The 21,554-nt window shown below is 40.1% G+C and overlaps 4 protein-coding genes across 4 annotated transcripts; all 4 read left to right on the plus strand.

Annotated features, from left to right (window-relative positions):
* The first annotated feature begins 8,216 nt into the window (after nucleotides 1–8,216).
* LOC140547003 (histone H4) lies at nucleotides 8,217–8,528 on the plus strand. The gene has a single exon (XM_072670488.1). It carries the CDS (start codon nucleotides 8,217–8,219, stop codon nucleotides 8,526–8,528), a length of 312 nt encoding a protein of 103 aa, XP_072526589.1.
* An 806-nt stretch (nucleotides 8,529–9,334) lies between these two features.
* LOC140547002 (histone H2B) lies at nucleotides 9,335–9,709 on the plus strand. Its single transcript, XM_072670487.1, has one exon. The coding sequence runs from the start codon at nucleotides 9,335–9,337 to the stop codon at nucleotides 9,707–9,709; it is 375 nt and encodes a 124-aa protein (XP_072526588.1).
* A 10,073-nt stretch (nucleotides 9,710–19,782) lies between these two features.
* Nucleotides 19,783–20,094, plus strand: LOC140547004 (histone H4). The gene has a single exon (XM_072670490.1). It carries the CDS (start codon nucleotides 19,783–19,785, stop codon nucleotides 20,092–20,094), a length of 312 nt encoding a protein of 103 aa, XP_072526591.1.
* An 820-nt stretch (nucleotides 20,095–20,914) lies between these two features.
* Nucleotides 20,915–21,289, plus strand: LOC140547157 (histone H2B). The gene has a single exon (XM_072670743.1). The coding sequence runs from the start codon at nucleotides 20,915–20,917 to the stop codon at nucleotides 21,287–21,289; it is 375 nt and encodes a 124-aa protein (XP_072526844.1).
* The last annotated feature ends 265 nt before the right edge of the window (nucleotides 21,290–21,554 follow it).

Here is a 21,554-nt window from a genome sequence, read left to right on the forward strand (position 1 = left end):
ACGGCGGATGGGGTTATTTGGTTTCATGGTTAGAATGATGTTAAGGTTATGTTGTACTAGGTTAAGAGGGAGGACAGAGTTATTTTGTATTAGGACTACTTGGTTTGGTCACAAAAAGATGAATTTGGTTGAAGCCTTAGGTTAATGGTGAGATTCGAGAGAGCAAGAATAGGTTCAGAGCTAGATTTTTGATGTAGAGGGTCGGAGCAAGGCAAAAAGACGAGGGTAGAGTAAGTAAATTTAGGTAGCGTAAGTAAAAAAAGTATGGCGGTGAAAGTGTGTTCAGTGCAGATGTGATCTAGGAAGAGTGAGTAACAGTAGCTTTGTAAACGAGGCCTCAGGTTTATGATGGAGGTGGATTGTGTTAAAGTGACTGTGAGCTTAGGCCTTTGCCTTTGGAAGGTTCAGAAAAAGTGAATTTCAACATTGGCCATCAGCCTGATGATTTGGATACACATGGCCTCGGCCTACTGAGGAATGCACATCTAAGTAGAATGGTCATGTCTGCATGGAATGGGTTAAATGAAAGTAAAAGTTTAAAAATAATAATTTGGTGTGTTGCTTATTGGGATAGAGGGAGGGATGGGGTTAATTTGTTTTAGTACAAGAATGAGATTGGAGTTGTTTCATGTGAGGGGTTCGAATGAGGATGGAGTGATTTTGTATAATGGTTGGAGGAAGGATGGGGTTATTTCATTTTAGGGTTGGAGAGAGAAGGTGGTGGGGTTTGTATTAGAGTATGAATGAAAATGGGTTATTTTATTTTGGGGTTAGACGGCGGATGGGGTTATTTGGTTTCATGGTTAGAATGATGTTAAGGTTATGTTGTATTAGGTTAAGAGGGAGGACAGAGTTATTTTGTATTAGGACTATTTGGTTTGGTTCACTAAAAGATGAATTTGGTTGAAGTCTTAGGTTAATGGTGAGATTCGAGGGAGCAAGAATAGGTTCATAGATATTTTTTTGATGTAGAGGGTCGGAGCAATGCAAAAGGACGAGGGTAGAGTAAGTAAAATAGTATGGCGGTCAAAGGTCTCAGTTTTATGATGAAGGTGGATTGAGTTAAAGTGACGGTGAGCTTAAGCCTTTGCCTTAGGATACAAAGGAAGGTTCAGTAAAAGTGAGTTTCAACATTAGCCATCAGCCTGATGATTTGGATACACATGGCCTCGGCCTACTGAGGACTGCACATCTAAGTAGAATGGTCATGACTGCATGGAATGGGTTAAATGAAAGTAAAAGTTTAAAAATAATAATTTGGTGTGTTGCTTATTGAGATAGAGGGAGGGATGGGGTTAATTTGTTTTAGTACAAGAATGAGATTTGAGTTGTTTCATGTGAGGGGTTCGAATGAGGATGGAGTGATTTTGTATAATGGTTGGAGGAAGGATGGGGTTATTTCATTTTAGGGTTTGTGAGAGAAGGTGGTGGGGTTTGTATTAGAGTATGAATGAAAATGGGTTATTTTATTTTGGGGTTAGACGGCGGATGGGGTTATTTGGTTTCATGGTTAGAATGATGTTAAGGTTATGTTGTACTAGGTTAAGAGGGAGGACAGAGTTATTTTGTATTAGGACTACTTGGTTTGGTCACAAAAAGATGAATTTGGTTGAAGCCTTAGGTTAATGGTGAGATTCGAGAGAGCAAGAATAGGTTCAGAGCTAGACTTTTGATGTAGAGGGTCGGAGCAAGGCAAAAAGACGAGGGTAGAGTAAGTAAATTTAGGTAGCGTAAGTAAAAAAAAGTATGGCGGTGAAAGTGTGTTCAGTGCAGATGTGATCTAGGAAGAGTGAGTAACAGTAGCTTTGTAAACGAGGCCTCAGGTTTATGATGGAGGTGGATTGTGTTAAAGTGACTGTTTTTTGTTTGTTTGTTTTTAATCTCTTTCAATACCTCTACCAGAACAAGGCATGTCTAACTCTAAAAAGTTATATGTTTACTCTATATGTTAACTCTATAAAATTCATGTTTCCCGTCACATTGTTTGTAAAATTAACCCAGATCAGCGGGAAAAACGCCAAAATTAAATGAATGTTGAGTCAGTATTGTTTTGTGCTATACTTCAAAAATTACCTTATTTAGTACAGTCTAGCTTGTCTGGAAGTATAACCCTTGAAGTATGGAGCAAATTAAATGAACCTTCCCAGCACATGTAAAATGATCATTAGAGAAGCCTAGGGAAAAGAAATAGTGAATAAATACTGGCAGGGGTAAAGTGTTTGTCCTGCCTAGGATGCACCCGGTTATGTAATAGAGAGTAGAAGCCTTTGAGCCTTGAGTACAGTAGTGCTCTTCTGTGTGGTGAATAGAAGGGCTTTTGGAAGTGCTCATTGCAAACGACCACCGTTGTTTTGGGATCATGGGCATATATGTCATGGATGGAGCGTGGATGCCATCGTGTGGTCAAACTAGGCAAATGCAAACGTTAACTAACTAGATTTATTCGTGTGAATGTTACAGCTTTTTCATTTGATAGATGGTTGTGAACTCCAGTACGTCTACTAAGTCATTTGTATTGCGGTGTTATTTTGGTTAGTGTTTTTTAAAGTACATTTTTAAAAATGTTTCTATTGAAGCATACTTCAGTTCAGGGCATTTTAGAAGCCAGCATGGTTACCAGTTCTCATGCTGCCAGGCAATGAAATGGAAACTTAATTTAGGGCAATTTTATACACATTAAATATGATTGTTAACTGCACCAATAAATCTAAAAAGTAATTACATGTCTTGTGGGATGATTGTCGTTTGGGCTTGGGTTTCATTTTAACAATATGCTAACGATAAAGTCGGACAGAAGGAAAAAAAAAACAAAACAAAACAAAAAAAAAAACCTCCAGACCGTATAACCTCCTTCCACAACTAGATAAAATGTCTTGTTTTGAAGAATGCTTGATAGAAGCTGTCTTTAATGAAGGCACTGTATTAGCCATCATGACAACCAAACAGCATGCAGTTAGGTAAAAAGCCTCCAATTCACTCACTGCTAGAAGCCTTTGAGACAAATTGTAGAGTAGTGCACTTCTATGTAGGACCTTTGTTTCCTTCTCTTTAGAGCCCTTAAACTCTGTGTATCAGTTTATATTGAGGTTCCCATAATAATCATAAATCAATAAAGAAAACCGCTCATCTGCTATAGCTAAAATATGGAAAAGCATACGCACCCTGCAAGGTTTCGGTCAGAGACTTTGTTCAAGGCATAGGTAAGTAACAAATGAATACAAAAAACTCTTTCTCCTCTTTCTGATTTTGCTTCTTTAAATGTCTGCATGGACCAAAAAATCAAAAAGATGAATTGTTTTATATTTTGCAGATTTACATTTTGACCACCAGATGGCATCCACGCTCCATTCACGTACTACGACCACAGACTTAAAGCTTAGCCCTGAAACTCCATCAGAAGCCTAAGGGGTAGGTCTAGCCAAACTGCTTCCACTCACCCAGACTTCATCATGAGCTCTACACTTACTTTGCTTACCACAATGTCTTTATCATCCACTAACTGCAACATATGGTAAAAGCAACATTACTTAAAGCAACATTAACTCCCTCTGTGTTTATCTAATCTAACATGACTTTTATTAGAAGATGTAAAACGAGCCTGAGAAATCCAAGGCGTAAACATGTAGTTTTAGTTGGCCTCATTAGGAGCTTTTCCCTTGTATGCAATAATATACCATTTATTCGATTTGTGTTTGATCTTTCTTTCTTTAAATGTCTCTGTGGACACTATATCTTTAAGTTGTAGTGTATTAGATCAACGACTACAATTCCCATGATGCCTAACTAAAGATGGTCTCTGACCAAAACCTTGCCAATTAAAATTGACTCATCTGCTATCAAGACCTGACTGAGGAGCTGGAGGCCAGTGGAGCAAAGCTAAAATATGGAAAAACATACGCACCCTCAAAAAAAATTAACCTGCATGGTTTAGGTCAGAGACTTTCTTCAAGGCATAGGTAAGTAACAAATGAATACAAAAGTGCTAACAAAAGTTTATCAACAGCCGACCGTACTGCCTCCTCCCTTGTAAGTTAGCTTCTCTGCTATTTAAATGTAACTCTTTCTCCTCTTTCTGATTTTGCTTCTTTAATTGTCTCCGTGGACAAGAAATAAATAAATAAATCAATAAATAAATCAATAAATAAATAAAAAATTGCAAGATTAATTGTTTTACATTTTGACCACACGATGGCATCCACGCTCCATTTACGTACTATGACCACAGTCTTGAGGCCTAGCCCTGAAACTCCATCAGAAGCCTAAAAGACTTGACTAGAGAAGTGCACTTCTGTGTAGTGTATACAGTGTAAGGGATTTAGGAAGTGCCCTATTGCAAACGTCACCGTTGTTTTGGGATCGTGGATATATGTCATGGATGGAGCGTGGATGCCATCGTGTGGTCAAACTCGCAAATGCAAACGCTAACAACATAGATGTATACGTGTATGTGTGTGAATGTTACAGCTTTTACATATGACAGATGGTTGTGAACTCCAGTAAGTCTACTAAGTTCTACCAAGGAACTTTTGGGCATTTTAGTAGCCAGCAGGATAACCAGTTGTCATGCTACCAGGCAATGAAATGAAAACTTATTTTAGGGCACCGTAATTTTGTTTGGGTTTTAACAATATGCTAATGATAAAGTAGGGCAGAAGAAAACAAAATACTCAATACTGTATTATCTCCTTACAGATCTTGATAAAATGTCTTTAGTTAAAGAATGCTTGATAGAAGCACTCTTTATTTAAGGCACTTTATTATCAGTTAGGTAAAAAGCCAACAATTCTCTCATTAAGAGTCAAACTGTAGAGTAGTGCAGTTCTATGTAGGACCTTTGTTCTCCTCCCCTTAGAGCCCTTAAATTCTATGTTGTATGGTTATGTGTATGTATGTATGCATCAGGTTATATTGAGGTCAACATAATAATCATAAATCAATAAAGAACACCGCTCTGCTATCAAGACCTGGCTGAAGAGCTGGAGGCAAGTGGGGCAAAGCTAAAAATTGGAAAGCGGATGCACCATCAGCGCAAAAAATCATTTTAACCTGCAAGGTCAGAGACTTTCTTCAAGGCATAGGTAAGTAACAAATTAACACAAAAGTGCTAACAAAGGTGTATCAAAAGTCAGCCGTACTCACTTGTGAATTAGCTTTTTTGTGCTTCTCAAATTTAACTCTTTCTCCTCTTTCTGATTTTGCTTCTTTAAATGTCTCTGTGGACCAAAAAAAAAAATATGTATTTTTTATATTTTGCAGATTTACATTTTGACCACCAGATGGCATCCACGCTCCATTCACGTACTACGACCACAGTCTTAAAGCTTAGCCCTGAAACTCCATCAGAATCCTAAAGGGTAGGTCAAGCCAAACTGCTTCCACTCACCCTGACTTCATCATGAGCTTTACACTTACTTTATATCACCACAATTTCTTTATCATCCACTAACTGCAACATATGTCTAAGGCTTTATCATCCACTAACTGCAACATACTTTGCTTTCCACAATTTCTTTCCTTCCTTTCTCTTCCACTAACTGCTAACCAATATGGCTGTTATTACAAGATGTATAGTGGAAACCTGAGGAATCCAAATGGTGTGGGTTTAGTTTAAGTTGGCCTCAATTTACTTTATGTGCAAAAATATTTCAGTGGTGGTTTGTGAGAGAGAGAAAGAGAGAGAGAGAAAGAGAGAGAGAGAGAGAGAGAGAGAGAGAGAGAGAGAGAGAGAGAGAGAGATGCATTTGTAGACATATGGCTTGCTTTATGCATACTCATTCATTCTGACAGAAAATACAAACCCTGTACTGGTTTGTGTGTTTCTTTAAACGTCTTTATGTCAATGTGTCAATGACACGATGTGTCTTTATCCTGTAGTGTCAAGATCAAGGACTACAATTCCCATGATGCCTAACTACAAGTTCGATAGATGACGTTTTATTGATTATCTATCTATCTATCTATCTATCTATCTATCTATCTATCTGTCTTCATCTAATGATGAAATCCGATAACTGCACGTCCAGTCACAGTAAAAAGTAAACCGTGTGCCATGGTGTACAGTAGTGGGGTGATCTTCGTGGGTGCTTGTTTTATGCTTGCAAGGTCGTAACCCTAGTACCAAATAGCCATTTATGTGATTTATATTCAGGTGCATTGAGGAAGGACTAATTTTGTCATGTGTGTGTGTGTAATAAACGCTGCGCACGTTAGAATGGCGTGATGTAGTGTGACTTTGTTGTATACGAGACCGAGGCGCACATGGCGACAGCCATCAGAGGGCTGACCGAGGTATTTGTCGTGTTAAGACATATGTTAGCTACTTTTAATGTTCATACATGTGAAACGTCGTTTTTTTTTAGTCCTTACACTACTGGACCCTGGTTAGCTCCGGTGTGTCGTTGTTAGCACGATAACGTTTGCTAACTTGCCAAAAATGAAGTAGATAATGATATCCGATAACTCGATTTTGCCGAGAGCCTAAAGTTGTACACCCAGTCACAGCAAATTGATGTAGAACTGCCGTTGCTGGATCTATGTGTGGAGTTGTACATAGCTTGGAGCCAGCTTAGCGATTAGCAGCGTGGCTAACGCGGCTAGCATAAACAGTAAAGCGCAAATATGAGCCTAATTATGAGGGGTCATTATTTGTTGACCACAGTGCAGTACCACATGCGGGGTTGTAGCATAAAAGTACGCAATACAGCCGTGATTTGTGGCTGTTGAGTGATTTGAGTTAACTTGCTTTTTCAGGTCCACACATGAGCTAACAAAGCGATTAGCATGCTAGCTAACTCGGATGGTACAAACAATAACATACGCCAGCGAGTGTAAATACCTGTCAGATAAATACACACTCGCTCGAGTCAGTCAAGTTTTATTATGAAACGGTGTATACAGCAACATTTATACGTTTACTGTCGTGGTTGAAACCGAGAAGCCACCTTGGAGAGTAGCATGATGGCTAAATGTAATTAATCACAGAAATAACGATATTACGGACACGTGCGTAGTTCTCTATATTGTTATTTGGAGCAAGTGAGGGAGAAACAGTCGTGCTTAAACCCGGCTACCAGCAGCCTATCTTCTGGTTTTCAGAGCTGGGCAGCCTGTGTAGCTTGCTAGCTAGTGTTTTGTTTACAAAAGATTATTTTCGTTAGCTAGTTGCCGAAACGACTCCACGTGGAGTGCACGATGTCACGAAAAAACGGCTTCTATACTCACCTAGTGCACTAGAGAGTACTGGAGTGCGGTTTAGGATGGTAAAACACACAATCAATTACTACAATAATAACAATAATAATGTCAAGTGTGTAATCTTTCTAAGAAAACGGTGCATAAATGTTTATTTACAAAGGTCACATGGCCCCTATGCACTTCAAATTTCGTGAAAAGGAGTCAGAGGCTGTGTATGAGCCTACTTTGAGTCACTGTAAGTTCATCTTAAGCCTAGGTCACTGAATTTTATTAATTCATTCAGCTATTTATTTATTTATTTTAAGATTTCGCCATAAGACCAAGCTATTTCAGAAGTGATTTTAGCTCCTAATTATAGTTTAGCTTACTTTTTAATTATAAGGTCAAGCAGGTCTGGAGCTAGGCTGTAGGTTTCGAAGCTAAATCATGATGAGTTAAAGTATTCAGAGTGAAGGTTATGCATGATCCAAAGTATGCTGCGTTATTATTATTACTATTATTAGTTTATTCCTTTTTAGAACACTTGGAGTCTGGATGCCATTGTGTGGCCAGACTGTGAAACTACAAGCAGTAGAAGGAAGACATGCTGCAAATGCATTGAGAAGTGATGCTATTATTGCTTGACTTTGACTATTGATTCCCCCCCCCCATGTACACCACATGTTAATGAAATCCACATGAAATCCAAAAAGAGCACTTTTTTGAATTTTGAACATGAGTACATCCAGAGGGTACTGAATTAATATTTAATTCCGAATTAATATTAATATACTGTATTTTGTATGGCTACCCACTCAGTGGCTTTATGTGCAATCTTTGAGTGGTCTAGGCATGTTTGAGTCGCTGTACAGCAAAACAAGCGTTCTGCACACGTACAGAGTATGAGGCGGAGCTAATGTACTGTGACGTCGCTCGGTTCCCTTGCTTTCATTTAGGTCCTATAGAGGAGTATAACAGGCGTGTCTCTGGCTCCCCAGCTTCATAGATTCTCTTCTCGTCGACTGGGAAAAGAAGCAGCGAGGATGTCAGGCAGAGGAAAGGGCGGCAAAGGCCTTGGGAAAGGAGGCGCCAAGCGTCATCGTAAAGTGCTTCGCGATAACATCCAGGGTATCACAAAGCCGGCTATTCGCCGTCTGGCTCGTCGTGGCGGCGTCAAGCGTATCTCCGGTCTGATCTACGAAGAGACCCGCGGTGTGCTCAAAGTGTTCTTGGAAAACGTGATCAGAGACGCAGTCACGTACACTGAGCATGCCAAAAGAAAGACCGTCACCGCTATGGATGTGGTGTACGCCCTGAAGCGCCAGGGACGCACTCTGTATGGATTCGGAGGTTAAACGCTCGGCCTGAACAGCTCTAAACACAACGGCTCTTTTAAGAGCCACCCACAAATCCAGCAAAAGAGCCTGTTTCTATTCTTAGTTTGTTATCAAATAAGGCAGTCGATCTCCCGCATACTCTGTATTAAAATGTAATATACCGGAAGAATACATGTGTGTATATATACATATAATAGATATGTCTGTATATATGTATTGTTTTCCATTTTGCCCCCCGTGTGCGTTGGTTAAATCCGAACTATATGTCTTAATAAATCCTGATAGAAAAAAAATCGCCGTCAACGCCGCTGTGCCGAAAAACAGAAAAACAGCCCTGTAGATTAAGAATGCGCGGGATAGAATGTTGCAAGAATCATATTTGTTTGTTTGTTTCAATATAGTCAATGATGGTGGTTATGAATCTCCCGGTTAAGAAGCTAATTTTATATATATGAAGAATACATATAGTTTTCAATTTCCCCCGTATGCGTTGATTAAACGTTTGAATAAATTCAGAATATCGCCGTCAACGCCGCTGTGGCGAAAAATAATGTGCCGTCTGCACGGTGGGTAAAAATGCGCGGGTAGGCGAACAAAGAGAATGCTGCTCTGGGGAGGGGGAAGGGAGGAGGAGAATAGGGAGGGGAGGGGAGGGGAATGAAGGGTGGGGGGTTGGCAAGAAGAGAGCGGACAATTTGTTGTCCAATGGTCGTTTGACGGCATTCTGGAGGCGGTACCTCGTCTAATTAAAATGCTAGAGTCTAAATAATGTGGGAGCTTCTCGCCTCCCCCTCATTCTTTAGTCTTACTCGACGAGGAGCAGTATGCCTGAGCCAGCTAAGTCCGCGCCCAAGAAGGGATCCAAGAAAGCCGTGACCAAGACGGCCGGGAAAGGCGGCAAGAAGCGCAGAAAGTCCAGGAAGGAGAGCTATGCCATCTACGTGTACAAGGTGCTGAAGCAGGTCCACCCTGACACTGGAATCTCCTCTAAAGCGATGGGCATCATGAACTCGTTCGTGAACGACATCTTCGAGCGCATCGCCGGTGAGTCTTCTCGTTTGGCTCACTACAACAAACGTTCTACTATCACCTCTAGGGAGATCCAGACCGCTGTGCGTCTGCTCCTTCCCGGTGAGTTGGCCAAGCACGCCGTGTCAGAGGGCACAAAGGCCGTCACCAAGTACACGAGCTCCAAGTAAATAGTGATAGCGGCATAATCCAAACCCAACGGCTCTTTTAAGAGCCACCCACGGTTTCTTCCAAAGAGCAGTTTTATTCAAGAACCAAGTAAGTTATAATACTAATTATTATTATTTATTAGAGAGTGCCTTTATTGTTACATACTTATTGATGTATGTATGTATGTAAATCAACTTACTTAATTGTTTGTTTGCATTTAATTGGTATAGTGTACTAGGATTCAGGGACAGAGCAGCAAACTAAAATACTGTGCCATACTAACTGTATGGAGTGGGCTTGTAGTGCTAAGTGGGATAAATGAAGCTGCACATCACCTGTGAAAGACCAGTCCAGAGGAGATCAGCCTTACAGGTGGGGAAGAGTGAGGCAGGAAACCATACTAGGGTTGACTTAAACCCTAGAATTACACACCTGATCTTTGTAATGAAAGCTGTCTAGTATATATAACCAGGCATACGGTTAGGCTCTCCCACAAGCCTTTTTTGTTGGGTCACAGAAGGGTGAAGTTAGTTAAAGCCTTAGGTTTATGGTGGGATTTGAGTGAGCAAAAGTAGGTTCAGAGCAAGGCTTTTGATGTAGAGGGTCGAAGTAAGGCAAAAGGACGAGGGTAGAATAATTAAATTGAGGTAGCGTAAGTAAAAAAGTATGGCGGTGAAAGTGTGTTTAGTGCAGATGTGATCTAGGAAGAGTGAGTAACAGTGGCTTTGTAAGGAGGCCTCAGGTTTATGATGAAGGTGGATTGAGTTAAAGTGACCGTGAGCTTAGGCCTTTGCCTTAGGATACAAAGGAAGATTCAGTAAAAGTGAGTTTCAACATAAGCCATCAGCCTGATGATTCGGATACACATGGATACACATGGCCTCGGCCTACTGAGGACTGCACATCTAAGTAGAATGGTCATGACTGCATGGAATGGGTTAAATGAAAGCAAAAGTTTGGTGTGTTGCTTATTGAGATAGAGGGAAGGATGGGGTTAATTTGTTTTAGGACAAGAATGAGATTGCAGTTGTTTCATGTGAGGGGTTCGAATGAGGATGGAGTGATTTTGTATAATGGTTGGATGAAGGATGGGGTTATTTCATTTTAGGGTTGGAGAGAGATGGTGGTGGGGTTTGTATTAGAGTATGAATAAAAATGGGTTATTTTATTTTGGGGTTAGACGGCGGATGGGGTTATTTTGTTTCATGGTTAGAATGATGTTAAGGTTATGTTGTACTAGGTTAAGAGGGAGGACAGAGTTATTTTGTATTAGGACTATTTGGTTTGGTTCACTAAAAGATGAATTTGGTTGAAGTCTTAGGTTAATGGTGAGATTCGAGCGAGCAAGAATAGGTTCATAGATATTTTTTTGATGTAGAGGGTCGGAGCAATGCAAAAGGACGAGGGTAGAGTAAGTAAAATAGTATGGCGGTCAAAGGCCTCAGTTTTATGATGAAGGTGGATTGAGTTAAAGTGACGGTGAGCTTAAGCCTTTGCCTTAGGATACAAAGGAAGGTTCAGTAAAAGTGAGTTTCAACATTAGCCATCAGCCTGATGATTTGGATACACATGGCCTCGGCCTACTGAGGAATGCACATCTAAGTAGAATGGTCATGACTGCATGGAATGGGTTAAATGAAAGTAAAAGTTTAAAAATAATAATTTGGTGTGTTGCTTATTGAGATAGAGGGAGGGATGGGGTTAATTTGTTTTAGTACAAGAATGAGATTTGAGTTGTTTCATGTGAGGGGTTCGAATGAGGATGGAGTGATTTTGTATAATGGTTGGAGGAAGGATGGGGTTATTTCATTTTAGGGTTTGTGAGAGAAGGTGGTGGGGTTTGTATTAGAGTATGAATGAAAATGGGTTATTTTATTTTGGGGTTAGACGGCGGATGGGGTTATTTGGTTTCATGGTTAGAATGATGTTAAGGTTATGTTGTACTAGGTTAAGAGGGAGGACAGAGTTATTTTGTATTAGGACTACTTGGTTTGGTCACAAAAAGATGAATTTGGTTGAAGCCTTAGGTTAATGGTGAGATTCGAGAGAGCAAGAATAGGTTCAGAGCTAGATTTTTGATGTAGAGGGTCGGAGCAAGGCAAAAAGACGAGGGTAGAGTAAGTAAATTTAGGTAGCGTAAGTAAAAAAAGTATGGCGGTGAAAGTGTGTTCAGTGCAGATGTGATCTAGGAAGAGTGAGTAACAGTAGCTTTGTAAACGAGGCCTCAGGTTTATGATGGAGGTGGATTGTGTTAAAGTGACTGTGAGCTTAGGCCTTTGCCTTTGGAAGGTTCAGAAAAAGTGAATTTCAACATTGGCCATCAGCCTGATGATTTGGATACACATGGCCTCGGCCTACTGAGGAATGCACATCTAAGTAGAATGGTCATGTCTGCATGGAATGGGTTAAATGAAAGTAAAAGTTTAAAAATAATAATTTGGTGTGTTGCTTATTGGGATAGAGGGAGGGATGGGGTTAATTTGTTTTAGTACAAGAATGAGATTGGAGTTGTTTCATGTGAGGGGTTCGAATGAGGATGGAGTGATTTTGTATAATGGTTGGAGGAAGGATGGGGTTATTTCATTTTAGGGTTGGAGAGAGAAGGTGGTGGGGTTTGTATTAGAGTATGAATGAAAATGGGTTATTTTATTTTGGGGTTAGACGGCGGATGGGGTTATTTGGTTTCATGGTTAGAATGATGTTAAGGTTATGTTGTATTAGGTTAAGAGGGAGGACAGAGTTATTTTGTATTAGGACTATTTGGTTTGGTTCACTAAAAGATGAATTTGGTTGAAGTCTTAGGTTAATGGTGAGATTCGAGGGAGCAAGAATAGGTTCATAGATATTTTTTTGATGTAGAGGGTCGGAGCAATGCAAAAGGACGAGGGTAGAGTAAGTAAAATAGTATGGCGGTCAAAGGTCTCAGTTTTATGATGAAGGTGGATTGAGTTAAAGTGACGGTGAGCTTAAGCCTTTGCCTTAGGATACAAAGGAAGGTTCAGTAAAAGTGAGTTTCAACATTAGCCATCAGCCTGATGATTTGGATACACATGGCCTCGGCCTACTGAGGACTGCACATCTAAGTAGAATGGTCATGACTGCATGGAATGGGTTAAATGAAAGTAAAAGTTTAAAAATAATAATTTGGTGTGTTGCTTATTGAGATAGAGGGAGGGATGGGGTTAATTTGTTTTAGTACAAGAATGAGATTTGAGTTGTTTCATGTGAGGGGTTCGAATGAGGATGGAGTGATTTTGTATAATGGTTGGAGGAAGGATGGGGTTATTTCATTTTAGGGTTTGTGAGAGAAGGTGGTGGGGTTTGTATTAGAGTATGAATGAAAATGGGTTATTTTATTTTGGGGTTAGACGGCGGATGGGGTTATTTGGTTTCATGGTTAGAATGATGTTAAGGTTATGTTGTACTAGGTTAAGAGGGAGGACAGAGTTATTTTGTATTAGGACTACTTGGTTTGGTCACAAAAAGATGAATTTGGTTGAAGCCTTAGGTTAATGGTGAGATTCGAGAGAGCAAGAATAGGTTCAGAGCTAGACTTTTGATGTAGAGGGTCGGAGCAAGGCAAAAAGACGAGGGTAGAGTAAGTAAATTTAGGTAGCGTAAGTAAAAAAAAGTATGGCGGTGAAAGTGTGTTCAGTGCAGATGTGATCTAGGAAGAGTGAGTAACAGTAGCTTTGTAAACGAGGCCTCAGGTTTATGATGGAGGTGGATTGTGTTAAAGTGACTGTTTTTTGTTTGTTTGTTTTTAATCTCTTTCAATACCTCTACCAGAACAAGGCATGTCTAACTCTAAAAAGTTATATGTTTACTCTATATGTTAACTCTATAAAATTCATGTTTCCCGTCACATTGTTTGTAAAATTAACCCAGATCAGCGGGAAAAATGCCAAAATTAAATGAATGTTGAGTCAGTATTGTTTTGTGCTATACTTCAAAAATTACCTTATTTAGTACAGTCTAGCTTGTCTGGAAGTATAACCCTTGAAGTATGGAGCAAATTAAATGAACCTTCCCAGCACATGTAAAATGATCATTAGAGAAGCCTAGGGAAAAGAAATAGTGAATAAATACTGGCAGGGGTAAAGTGTTTGTCCTGCCTAGGATGCACCCGGTTATGTAATAGAGAGTAGAAGCCTTTGAGCCTTGAGTACAGTAGTGCTCTTCTGTGTGGTGAATAGAAGGGCTTTTGGAAGTGCTCATTGCAAACGACCACCGTTGTTTTGGGATCATGGGCATATATGTCATGGATGGAGCGTGGATGCCATCGTGTGGTCAAACTAGGCAAATGCAAACGTTAACTAACTAGATTTATTCGTGTGAATGTTACAGCTTTTTCATTTGATAGATGGTTGTGAACTCCAGTACGTCTACTAAGTCATTTGTATTGCGGTGTTATTTTGGTTAGTGTTTTTTAAAGTACATTTTTAAAAATGTTTCTATTGAAGCATACTTCAGTTCAGGGCATTTTAGAAGCCAGCATGGTTACCAGTTCTCATGCTGCCAGGCAATGAAATGGAAACTTAATTTAGGGCAATTTTATACACATTAAATATGATTGTTAACTGCACCAATAAATCTAAAAAGTAATTACATGTCTTGTGGGATGATTGTCGTTTGGGCTTGGGTTTCATTTTAACAATATGCTAACGATAAAGTCGGACAGAAGGAAAAAAAAAACAAAACAAAACAAAAAAAAAAACCTCCAGACCGTATAACCTCCTTCCACAACTAGATAAAATGTCTTGTTTTGAAGAATGCTTGATAGAAGCTGTCTTTAATGAAGGCACTGTATTAGCCATCATGACAACCAAACAGCATGCAGTTAGGTAAAAAGCCTCCAATTCACTCACTGCTAGAAGCCTTTGAGACAAATTGTAGAGTAGTGCACTTCTATGTAGGACCTTTGTTTCCTTCTCTTTAGAGCCCTTAAACTCTGTGTATCAGTTTATATTGAGGTTCCCATAATAATCATAAATCAATAAAGAAAACCGCTCATCTGCTATAGCTAAAATATGGAAAAGCATACGCACCCTGCAAGGTTTCGGTCAGAGACTTTGTTCAAGGCATAGGTAAGTAACAAATGAATACAAAAAACTCTTTCTCCTCTTTCTGATTTTGCTTCTTTAAATGTCTGCATGGACCAAAAAATCAAAAAGATGAATTGTTTTATATTTTGCAGATTTACATTTTGACCACCAGATGGCATCCACGCTCCATTCACGTACTACGACCACAGACTTAAAGCTTAGCCCTGAAACTCCATCAGAAGCCTAAGGGGTAGGTCTAGCCAAACTGCTTCCACTCACCCAGACTTCATCATGAGCTCTACACTTACTTTGCTTACCACAATGTCTTTATCATCCACTAACTGCAACATATGGTAAAAGCAACATTACTTAAAGCAACATTAACTCCCTCTGTGTTTATCTAATCTAACATGACTTTTATTAGAAGATGTAAAACGAGCCTGAGAAATCCAAGGCGTAAACATGTAGTTTTAGTTGGCCTCATTAGGAGCTTTTCCCTTGTATGCAATAATATACCATTTATTCGATTTGTGTTTGATCTTTCTTTCTTTAAATGTCTCTGTGGACACTATATCTTTAAGTTGTAGTGTATTAGATCAACGACTACAATTCCCATGATGCCTAACTAAAGATGGTCTCTGACCAAAACCTTGCCAATTAAAATTGACTCATCTGCTATCAAGACCTGACTGAGGAGCTGGAGGCCAGTGGAGCAAAGCTAAAATATGGAAAAACATACGCACCCTCAAAAAAAATTAACCTGCATGGTTTAGGTCAGAGACTTTCTTCAAGGCATAGGTAAGTAACAAATGAATACAAAAGTGCTAACAAAAGTTTATCAACAGCCGACCGTACTGCCTCCTCCCTTGTAAGTTAGCTTCTCTGCTATTTAAATGTAACTCTTTCTCCTCTTTCTGATTTTGCTTCTTTAATTGTCTCCGTGGACAAGAAATAAATAAATAAATCAATAAATAAATCAATAAATAAATAAAAAATTGCAAGATTAATTGTTTTACATTTTGACCACACGATGGCATCCACGCTCCATTTACGTACTATGACCACAGTCTTGAGGCCTAGCCCTGAAACTCCATGAGAAGCCTAAAAGACTTGACTAGAGAAGTGCACTTCTGTGTAGTGTATACAGTGTAAGGGATTTAGGAAGTGCCCTATTGCAAACGTCACCGTTGTTTTGGGATCGTGGATATATGTCATGGATGGAGCGTGGATGCCATCGTGTGGTCAAACTCGCAAATGCAAACGCTAACAACATAGATGTATACGTGTATGTGTGTGAATGTTACAGCTGTTACATATGACAGATGGTTGTGAACTCCAGTAAGTCTACTAAGTTCTACCAAGGAACTTTTGGGCATTTTAGTAGCCAGCAGGATAACCAGTTGTCATGCTACCAGGCAATGAAATGAAAACTTATTTTAGGGCACCGTAATTTTGTTTGGGTTTTAACAATATGCTAATGATAAAGTAGGGCAGAAGAAAACAAAATACTCAATACTGTATTATCTCCTTACAGATCTTGATAAAATGTCTTTAGTTAAAGAATGCTTGATAGAAGCACTCTTTATTTAAGGCACTTTATTATCAGTTAGGTAAAAAGCCAACAATTCTCTCATTAAGAGTCAAACTGTAGAGTAGTGCAGTTCTATGTAGGACCTTTGTTCTCCTCCCCTTAGAGCCCTTAAATTCTATGTTGTATGGTTATGTGTATGTATGTATGCATCAGGTTATATTGAGGTCAACATAATAATCATAAATCAATAAAGAACACCGCTCTGCTATCAAGACCTGGCTGAAGAGCTGGAGGCAAGTGGGGCAAAGCTAAAAATTGGAAAGCGGATGCACCAAAAGCGCAAAAAATCATTTTAACCTGCAAGGTCAGAGACTTTCTTCAAGGCATAGGTAAGTAACAAATTAACACAAAAGTGCTAACAAAGGTGTATCAAAAGTCAGCCGTACTCACTTGTGAATTAGCTTTTTTGTGCTTCTCAAATTTAACTCTTTCTCCTCTTTCTGATTTTGCTTCTTTAAATGTCTCTGTGGACCAAAAAAATAATATGTATTTTTTATATTTTGCAGATTTACATTTTGACCACCAGATGGCATCCACGCTCCATTCACGTACTACGACCACAGTCTTAAAGCTTAGCCCTGAAACTCCATCAGAATCCTAAAGGGTAGGTCAAGCCAAACTGCTTCCACTCACCCTGAGTTCATCATGAGCTTTACACTTACTTTATATCACCACAATTTCTTTATCATCCACTAACTGCAACATATGTCTAAGGCTTTATCATCCACTAACTGCAACATACTTTGCTTTCCACAATTTCTTTCCTTCCTTTCTCTTCCACTAACTGCTAACCAATATGGCTGTTATTAGAAGATGTATAGTGGAAACCTGAGGAATCCAAATGGTGTGGGTTTAGTTTAAGTTGGCCTCAATTTACTTTATGTGCAAAAATATTAAAGTGGTGGTTTGTGAGAGAGAGAGAGAGAGAGAGAGAGAGAGAGAGAGAGAGAGAGAGAGAGAGACATGCATTTGTAGACATATGGCTTGCTTTATGCATACTCATTCATTCTGACAGAAAATACAAACCCTGTACTGGTTTGTGTGTTTCTTTAAACGTCTTTATATCAATGTGTCAATGACACGATTTGTCTTTATCCTGTAGTGTCAAGATCAAGGACTACAATTCCCATGATGCCTAACTACAAGTTCGAAAGATGACGTTTTATTGATTATCTATCTATCTATCTATCTATCTATCTATCTATCTATCTATCTATCTTCATCTAATGATGAAATCCGATAACTGCACGTCCAGTCACAGTAAAAAGTAAACCGTGTGCCATGGTGTACAGTAGTGGGGTGATCTTCGTGGGTGCTTGTTTTATGCTTGCAAGGTCGTAACCCTAGTACTAAATAGCCATTTATGTGATTTATATTCAGGTGCATTGAAGAAGGACTAATTTTGTCATGTGTGTGTGTGTGTAATAAACGCTGCGCACGTTAGAATGGCGTGATGTAGTGTGACTTTGTTGTATACGAGACCGAGGCGCACATGGCGACAGCCATCAGAGGGCTGACCGAGGTATTTGTCGTGTTAAGACATATGTTAGCTACTTTTAATGTTCATACATGTGAAACGTCGTTTTTTTTAGTCCTTACACTACTGGACCCTGGTTAGCTCCGGTGTGTCGTTGTTAGCACGATAACGTTTGCTAACTTGCCAAAAATGAAGTAGATAATGATATCCGATAACTCGATTTTGCCGAGAGCCTAAAGTTGTACACCCAGTCACAGCAAATTGATGTAGAACTGCCGTTGCTGGATCTATGTGTGGAGTTGTACATAGCTTGGAGCCAGCTTAGCGATTAGCAGCGTGGCTAACGCGGCTAGCATAAACAGTAAAGCGCAAATATGAGCCTAATTATGAGGGGTCATTATTTGTTGACCACAGTGCAGTACCACATGCGGGGTTGTAGCATAAAAGTACGCAATACAGCCGTGATTTGTGGCTGTTGAGTGATTTGAGTTAACTTGCTTTTTCAGGTCCACACATGAGCTAACAAAGCGATTAGCATGCTAGCTAACTCGGATGGTACAAACAATAACATACGCCAGCGAGTGTAAATACCTGTCAGATAAATACACACTCGCTCGAGTCAGTCAAGTTTTATTATGAAACGGTGTATACAGCAACATTTATACGTTTACTGTCGTGGTTGAAACCGAGAAGCCACCTTGGAGAGTAGCATGATGGCTAGGTGTCTTAAAATTAATCACAGAAATAACGATATTACGGACACGTGCGTAGTTCTCTATATTGTTATTTGGAGCAAGTGAGGGAGAAACAGTCGTGCTTAAACCCGGCTACCAGCAGCCTATCTTCTGGTTTTCAGAGCTGGGCAGCCTGTGTAGCTTGCTAGCTAGTGTTTTGTTTACAAAAGATTATTTTCGTTAGCTAGTTGCCGAAACGACTCCACGTGGAGTGCACGATGTCACGAAAAAACGGCTTCTATACTCACCTAGTGCACTAGAGAGTACTGGAGTGCGGTTTAGGATGGTAAAACACACAATCAATTACTACAATAATAACAATAATAATGTCAAGTGTGTAATCTTTCTAAGAAAACGGTGCATAAATGTTTATTTAGAAAGGTCACATGGCCCCTATGCACTTCAAATTTCGTGAAAAGGAGTCAGAGGCTGTGTATGAGCCTACTTTGAGTCACTGTAAGTTCATCTTAAGCCTAGGTCACTGAATTTTATTAATTCATTCAGCTATTTATTTATTTATTTTAAGATTTCGCCATAAGACCAAGCTATTTCAGAAGTGATTTTAGCTCCTAATTATAGTTTAGCTTACTTTTTTCAATTATAAGGTCAAGCAGGTCTGGAGCTAGGCTGTAGGTTTCGAAGCTAAATCATGATGAGTTAAAGTATTCAGAGTGAAGGTTATGCATGATCCAAAGTATGCTGCGTTATTATTATTACTATTATTAGTTTATTCCTTTTTAGAACACTTGGAGTCTGGATGCCATTGTGTGGCCAGACTGTGAAACTACAAGCAGTAGAAGGAAGACATGCTGCAAATGCATTGAGAAGTGATGCTATTATTGCTTGACTTTGACTATTGATTTCCCCCCCCCCATGTACACCACATGTTAATGAAATCCACATGAAATCCAAAAAGAGCACTTTTTTGAATTTTGAACATGAGTACATCCAGAGGGTACGGAATTAATATTTAATTCCGAATTAATATTAATATACTGTATTTTGTATGGCTACCCACTCAGTGGCTTTATGTGCAATCTTTGAGTGGTCTAGGCATGTTTGAGTCGCTGTACAGCAAAACAAGCGTTCTGCACACGTACAGAGTATGAGGCGGAGCTAATGTACTGTGACGTCGCTCGGTTCCCTTGCTTTCATTTAGGTCCTATAGAGGAGTATAACAGGCGTGTCTCTGGCTCCCCAGCTTCATAGATTCTCTTCTCGTCGACTGGGAAAAGAAGCAGCGAGGATGTCAGGTAGAGGAAAGGGCGGCAAAGGCCTTGGGAAAGGAGGCGCCAAGCGTCATCGTAAAGTGCTTCGCGATAACATCCAGGGTATCACAAAGCCGGCTATTCGCCGTCTGGCTCGTCGTGGTGGCGTCAAGCGTATCTCCGGTCTGATCTACGAAGAGACCCGCGGTGTGCTCAAAGTGTTCTTGGAAAACGTGATCAGAGACGCAGTCACGTACACTGAGCATGCCAAAAGAAAGACCGTCACCGCTATGGATGTGGTGTACGCCCTGAAGCGCCAGGGACGCACTCTGTATGGATTCGGAGGTTAAACGCTCGGCCTGAACAGCTCTAAACACAACGGCTCTTTTAAGAGCCACCCACAAATCCAGCAAAAGAGCCTGTTTCTATTAGTTTGTTATCAAATAAGGCAGTCGATCTCCCGCATACTCTGTATTAAAATGTAATATACTGGAAGAATACATGTGTATATATACATATAATAGATATGTCTGTATATATGTATTGTTTTCCATTTTGCCCCCCGTGTGCGTTGGTTAAATCCGAACTATATGTCTTAATAAATCCTGATAGAAAAAAAATCGCCGTCAAAGCCGCTGTGCCGAAAAACAGAAAAACAGCCCTGTAGATTAAGAATGCGCGGGATAGAATGTTGCAAGAATCATATTTGTTTGTTTGTTTCAATATAGTCAATGATGGTGGTTATGAATCTCCCGGTTAAGAAGCTAATTTTATATATATGAAGAATACATATAGTTTTCAATTTCCCCCGTATGCGTTGATTAAACGTTTGAATAAATTCAGAATATCGCCGTCAACGCCGCTGTGGCGAAAAATAATGTGCCGTCTGCACGGTGGGTAAAAATGCGCGGGTAGGCGAACAAAGAGAATGCTGCTCTGGGGAGGGGAAGGGAAGGGAAGGGGAGAATTGGGAGGGGAGGGGAGGGGAGGGGAGGGGAGGGGAATGAAGGGTGGGGGGTTGGCAAGAAGAGAGCGGACAATTTGTTGTCCAATGGTCGTTTGACGGCATTCTGGAGGCGGTACCTCGTCTAATTAAAATGCTAGAGTCTAAATAATGTGGGAGCTTCTCGCCTCCCCCTCATTCTTTAGTCTTACTCGACGAGGAGCAGTATGCCTGAGCCAGCTAAGTCCGCGCCCAAGAAGGGATCCAAGAAAGCCGTGACCAAGACGGCCGGGAAAGGCGGCAAGAAGCGCAGAAAGTCCAGGAAGGAGAGCTATGCCATCTACGTGTACAAGGTGCTGAAGCAGGTCCACCCTGACACTGGAATCTCCTCTAAAGCGATGGGCATCATGAACTCGTTCGTGAACGACATCTTCGAGCGCATCGCCGGTGAGTCTTCTCGTTTGGCTCACTACAACAAACGTTCTACTATCACCTCTAGGGAGATCCAGACCGCTGTGCGTCTGCTCCTTCCCGGTGAGTTGGCCAAGCACGCCGTGTCAGAGGGCACAAAGGCCGTCACCAAGTACACGAGCTCCAAGTAAATAGTGATAGCGGCATAATCCAAACCCAACGGCTCTTTTAAGAGCCACCCACGGTTTCTTCCAAAGAGCAGTTTTATTCAAGAACCAAGTAAGTTATAATACTAATTATTATTATTTATTAGAGAGTGCCTTTATTGTTACATACTTATTGATGTATGTATGTATGTAAATCAACTTACTTAATTGTTTGTTTGCATTTAATTGGTATAGTGTACTAGGATTCAGGGACAGAGCAGCAAACTAAAATACTGTGCCATACTAACTG

This window comes from Salminus brasiliensis, chromosome 24, assembly GCF_030463535.1.
Source record: "Salminus brasiliensis chromosome 24, fSalBra1.hap2, whole genome shotgun sequence".
In the NCBI taxonomy this organism is placed as follows: Eukaryota; Metazoa; Chordata; class Actinopteri; order Characiformes; family Bryconidae; genus Salminus; species Salminus brasiliensis.

Bases quoted from the DNA above. Each gene is read 5' to 3' on its own strand.
- LOC140547157 (XM_072670743.1), top strand. From the start codon at position 20,915: ATGCCTGAGCCAGCTAAGTCCGCGCCCAAGAAGGGATCCAAGAAAGCC.
- LOC140547004 (XM_072670490.1), top strand. From the start codon at position 19,783: ATGTCAGGTAGAGGAAAGGGCGGCAAAGGCCTTGGGAAAGGAGGCGCC.
- LOC140547002 (XM_072670487.1), top strand. From the start codon at position 9,335: ATGCCTGAGCCAGCTAAGTCCGCGCCCAAGAAGGGATCCAAGAAAGCC.
- LOC140547003 (XM_072670488.1), top strand. From the start codon at position 8,217: ATGTCAGGCAGAGGAAAGGGCGGCAAAGGCCTTGGGAAAGGAGGCGCC.